The sequence below is a fragment of the Poecilia latipinna genome, unplaced genomic scaffold (assembly GCF_001443285.1).
Source record: "Poecilia latipinna isolate Pla-1442-1.1 unplaced genomic scaffold, P_latipinna-1.0 Scaffold1496, whole genome shotgun sequence".
Classification (NCBI taxonomy): domain Eukaryota; kingdom Metazoa; phylum Chordata; class Actinopteri; order Cyprinodontiformes; family Poeciliidae; genus Poecilia; species Poecilia latipinna.
Genome location: NW_015114112.1, coordinates 154,136 through 159,590, shown reverse-complemented (window position 1 = coordinate 159,590; position 5,455 = coordinate 154,136). Strand labels below are relative to the sequence as shown.

General features: G+C 36.4%; 1 protein-coding gene across 1 annotated transcript; it reads right to left on the bottom strand.

Moving 5' to 3' along the window:
• Positions 1–3,279: 3,279 nt before the first annotated feature.
• On the bottom strand, positions 3,280–4,275 carry LOC106963107 (complement C1q-like protein 2). Its single transcript, XM_015057846.1, has 3 exons — positions 4,107–4,275; positions 3,877–4,002; positions 3,280–3,606 (listed from the first exon to the last, which is right to left on the bottom strand). The coding sequence occupies exons 1-3, from the start codon at positions 4,273–4,275 to the stop codon at positions 3,326–3,328; spliced, it is 576 nt and encodes a 191-aa protein (XP_014913332.1). The 3' UTR covers positions 3,280–3,325.
• Positions 4,276–5,455: the final 1,180 nt, after the last annotated feature.

The window sequence follows — 5,455 nt, the reverse complement described above, 5'->3', positions numbered from 1 at the left end:
TATTTGCTTAAATTATTTTTAAATCCTTTTTTGATGGTTATCGGTGCTTGAAATTGGTACAACATAAATTAGAATAAAATATGAACTAAAATCACTTGACCTCTAAATTCTGCATTTCTCTGTGGTTCTGTTCTCACACCTCTTATGTTTCTGTTGTACATGTCAAAAAGAATAGATGGTTGTTACATGTGTGCAGCAAAGCGAATCAATTTGTTGAGAAGATACCCAGTCATATTCAATACATTTGGGAACTGAAAAGTTTATTTGCATTTGTTACTCAATTCAAGCCTTGATTTCCATTAGTTATGAACATTTCCTGCTTACAGCTGACGAAAACACAACAATTAAGATTAAAATATTACATCAGACCAATAAAAAAACATTTTAATACAGTAAAGTGCTCTTAATTAAAATAATGTTTGATATCTGCCTAAAGGTGATTTTCAAAAGGAACATCTGGTTAGATTCTAGTTATTAAGAGATGCACTAAAATTGTCTAATCAGTCATTAAAATTACCTTGAAGAAAACTCGTGATTACAATTTGTCAAAGTACATTTGCATTTCAATAAGCTTTTCCTTCATAATTTTTGTGGTTACTACAAATTTGTTGATTCTGATTTGTTCTCAACTTTTCATTAAATGTTAGCAAATGCTAATAAATCAATATTAATGAAATGATTCCATATATTGTGGCCAAAATCTGACATTTCTTTGTTTACATTTCATACACTAAGTGGCCGCTGAAAGTGGTGTGGGTTCCCCCCACCCAAACATGTGAATATGGTGCCAGTTTGACATACACCTGTTCCCCTGGCAGCAGATGCAGGAACACGGCGTTCCCTCCATTATCAGCTACGTTTTGTGTTGATTTGTGGTCACTCGTCATGACAACTAACTTGTTGTTGTTGTAGAGATACAGTCGTGCTTGACATTCTCCTCCGGCGTGGTAGAAAAAGCTGAAGTAATAAACACCTGCAACTGGTGCTGTGAAGATCCCTGCACAAAAATAAATAAATATCTGTCCATTATGTTAGACCCTTATCACTAGTGGGGTCGGGAGGATGAGTAAATATATAAATATTATTAGGTATATATGAGAGACTGAGAGACGAAAAGTAAGAGAGAGACAGAAAGAATGCAAGCACAGCTCTACCTACCTGTAAAGTGATTGTAGGCTTTGCCCACATTCGTTAGCACAGTATTGTAGATTATGGTTTTGTCTGTGTTGAAGGGTCCAGTGTGTCCATTTCCAGTGGCTATGGCACTGAACACCACTTTGGTTGAGTCTTGGTAGATAAATATTTTTAAAAGTAGAATAAAAAAAACAACTTTCAATTCTATGTTTTAAGTAGTTTCCTTATCAAGCAATTACCTTTTTTCTTGAGGTCAAGAATCTGGTTTTCCATCTCATTCAGTTTCTCTTTCATAGCTTTAAGCTCTTCTTTGAGGTTTTGAAGATCAGCCATCTTGATGAGTTACTGCGTCTCCAAATCTACCAGTGACTTGTTCCTCACTCCATTCATGCTGTTTGAAGACTGTTAATTTTTAACAACTACTACATAAAGGTGTAAACCATTTACTTTAGAGGTGCAGATACAATGATATAGTGTTTGATTCTGTAAAACGTATATTTGATATTGTGGATAAATTAAAAAAAATGTTATCAAGTACGCTCATGCTTTGAATGAGTTTTGCATATTTTGGATATCAAATAAAATGCTTTATATTCCTAGACTGTGTTAAACCCTTTACAAACTTATATTCTCATTATAGTTTGAAATGTTCCAGCTAAGGATGAGATGAATAACCCTGTTCGTATACCACAGTTAAATATGGAGCGATAATTGTGGCAGATCAGGATCAGCAGCCGGTCAGGGTGTCCAAGCAGCAGAAGTTGAAGGTGAAACATCTAAGAAAGCACAACTCCTTAAATGTTTAGCAGCTATGAGTGGAGTGTTTTATGCAGGAGAGGATTTGACAGGTATAGTTTGTGTGTATAGGAATAGTTGGAGGGGTTCGCGATGTCTCGGTGCGAGGATGAGAGATAAAACCATGAAGTCCTCACTCTCATTCTTAATTCTCCATTTGGCCAAATGTATTGATTTAATAAATGTCTTGTGAGTGATTTTACATTCTGGTTTGTGGCTCATTTTTGTGTCTTGCCTGAAACATCTAAGAGCCAGGAAGAGAGACATGTGGTTGTTTCTGTCTCTTAAGAGATTTTTATTTTCAAATACAAGAATACAGTCATAATACTATGAGAACCTATTAGCAGAATAAAGATGCGATATTGCCGGTAGAAAGTCGTTAAATCAAAAACCTTCGACGTGACGTGACCCACTCAGCCAGTCTGGGTCTTTCTTTGAAATAGAAAGTTGTTTAAACAATCGTTTCAAAGTCCTGGGGCTGATAATTTCATTCCAGTGTGTTAAAATATTAAGTATTTCCTTATTTGTAAAACCAACTACAACCTCAGAAGACCATCAAAAATTCCCCATTTTAGCGCAGTATGGTGAAAAGTTATAAAATTAGGACTCGTCCAACTTTACTCGTATTTAAAACACAATTCAAAATCTCTTAGCCTGGCCCTTATGCTCATTCATAAGAAACTAACTGTAGCTCTCAGTAAAAGGCCAGAAAATAGACAAAGCCTCCGTTTTTACTGTTAATGCAAAATGTTATGCACTTTTCATCTTATCTGACAAGCTGAAATATAAATAATATTGCTGCAGATTTTTCACAGTAAATGTTAAAAACTATATACCTTGTTAAAAACTAAACTGAAGAAGCTGACTAGTCACCAGAATGTACAGTTGTAAAAAGTTTTACTGTATTGAGTCTAAAAATGCACATCAAAGTGAATCATTTGCACTTTTTCTCTTTCAAACTGAGTAGATTAAAGTTTACTGATTGACTTAATAAACTGAACTTGAATATTTTGAGACTTATAACAATAAACCAGCTGTTTGTTAATACGATCATACAATGTTGGAGAAAGTGATTTGCATGGATAAATTATTAAATATTATCACATTTGCCATAGTATTTCAATTCTGGGGAGGGAAAGGCACTGGGGGTGGGAGCATGAAAAGAATTATGATCCCTGGGGGCGTAGGGGCACGACAGAAAATAATTAGGAAACACTGCCTTAATTGTAAATATGACTGTAGATTCTGTTCAGATCAATTAGACACAGATTGAAACACATCATAGAAATCATAATGTCCACTCAGAGACCTATATGAAAAAAAAAAAAAAACACTAACCATGGTCAGTGTCTGGTCAGTTGTTTTAAGCCATTCAAATGATCTCAATAATGTTTTTTCAGACTTGATGCAGAAGAAAACCACTAAAAGTAGTTCTGTAGCTGCTTCCCCAAATATGTGTGTTTGGCTGCATCTGGACGTAGACCTGGTCTCCCTGCTGCAGCTCCATAAAGGCTGCATTGCCTCCGTTGTCAGCCGTGTCATTCAGTGTCTTGTGGTCAGAGCTCTGCACAACCAGCTGATTGTTCTTCATGAGGTTCAGACCCACAGGATGTCCTCCACCAGCATGATAGAAGAAGGAGAAGTAGTACATGCCTCTGACAGGTGCAACAAAGATACCTGTGGAAACAAAGAGTCAAATAAATTCTGTTGCCTTGTGAAAAACTCTAACTTAATGTTTATGCCCTTAACTGAGCCCTTTAACTTCCATGTAGGTGTTTTGGGGGCGACAGTTAAGGGGATTTTAATACATGTTTCAATTTTTATATTACATAATGGCTTTCATTCCTAGATATTATTTTAGGTTTAAATTGGAAAGTGAAAATTTTGGACAATTAAATGAGTCTTTCCAGAATATTTGGAATGGAAAATTACAACAACTCAACTTACCAGTGTGCTGATTGTAGGCATTGCCCAGATTCGTTATGACTCGTGTGTAGACCAAGGTCTTTGATGTGCTGAAGGGTCCAATGGCTCCACCACCAATTCCAGCACTGAAAACTACCTTGTATGCTTCTAGATAAAAACAAAAATATAAATGGAGAATGGTTCTAGCTGTTTCAAAAGCCTCAATGAAACTGAGAAACCAGTAAAAAAAAATTTAATAAATATGACTTTACCTTTCTCCTGAAGCACCAAAACCTGGTTTTCGGTTTCTTTCAGCTTTGTTTCCAAGGATTTACCTTTATCGTTAACCACCAGAACCTGGCTTTTGGTCTCTTTCAGCTTTGTTTCCACAGCTTCCAGTTTTGCTTTCACAGCACCGAGCTCTTGGAGCAAGATTGACATTTCAGGAAAACTTGACAGTGTTTCTGTTTCATTAACATCATCCTGGGCCAAAGTTAGACCACAGAACAAGACCAACATCCAAGTAGTGAAATTCATGTTGATGCTGTCCCCAAAACTCAGACTAAATGAAATGATTTCTGGTCCTTTTATATGGTTACCTGGTTAATATTTAACAATAATTGTTGACAGAGTGATTATAGGGTCTATTCACCAATCATTATATCCTGGTTAGATAAAGCATTTATCAGAAGATCTGCTTTGTCAGTGTCCTGAAGGGAATGCTGTGTCTCTAGTTGCTTGACTTAACCTTGAAGGACTAAGAATTGATATCCATACTTAAACTGATATGGATTATTATTAATGAAACAATTTTGTTGTTTTGGAAGACCCTCAGATCACTGTTCTCACTAAAACTTGGAAATAAATGTGAAGCCGGGATTAATAAAGCACACGGAGCTTCACATAGAAGGGGTCCTTTAATCTCAAAAAGACACTTCCCTCTGAGTTAAAACAAAATAAAAAAAAGAATGAGATTCAATATATGGAGAAATAAGTGGCCCGTATTTCGAATGGTAGAAAGCCTTAGCTTCAGCGAAATGGCGGGCTAACAACGCGGTTAGCACTCAATAGAGTAGAACGCAGCTTCACATAAAAGCTGAAATCGAACAGCATATAATGGCATAACAAACAAACAGCAGTGGCACCTCTAGAAGAGGACAAAGAGAAAAACATGACATTAGCTTAATCTCTGTAGCTTTGTCCACGGAAGGTAATTCAGTTCCAACATTAATTACCGAACACTTGGATTTTTCTCTCATGTGGCCATAGCCGTCTTCTCCACCAGGTCTCGGATCAAAAAATGTCCTTCTCTTCCGTTTTACCAGTTAGTGCCACAGTACATAAACAAGAAGGTTTTTCTACTTCCGGTAATTTTAGACCTCTCTGTAACAACAGCACCACATGCTGACAAAAACAAGAATTACAACCAGTCGGTGAAATAAAAGCAAAACATGGTTTACAAAATACATTTGACATGTACCCATTTTTCACCTGGTTACATAAATTCAAGCTGTTACAATATGAAAGAGGTTAGAGCTTAAGTAGGAAGTTGATATGTAGAAAGTGTGTAGCAGTCCCTCAGACCCAAGAAAACACGGAGAGCTTCGACGGGTGCAGTAAC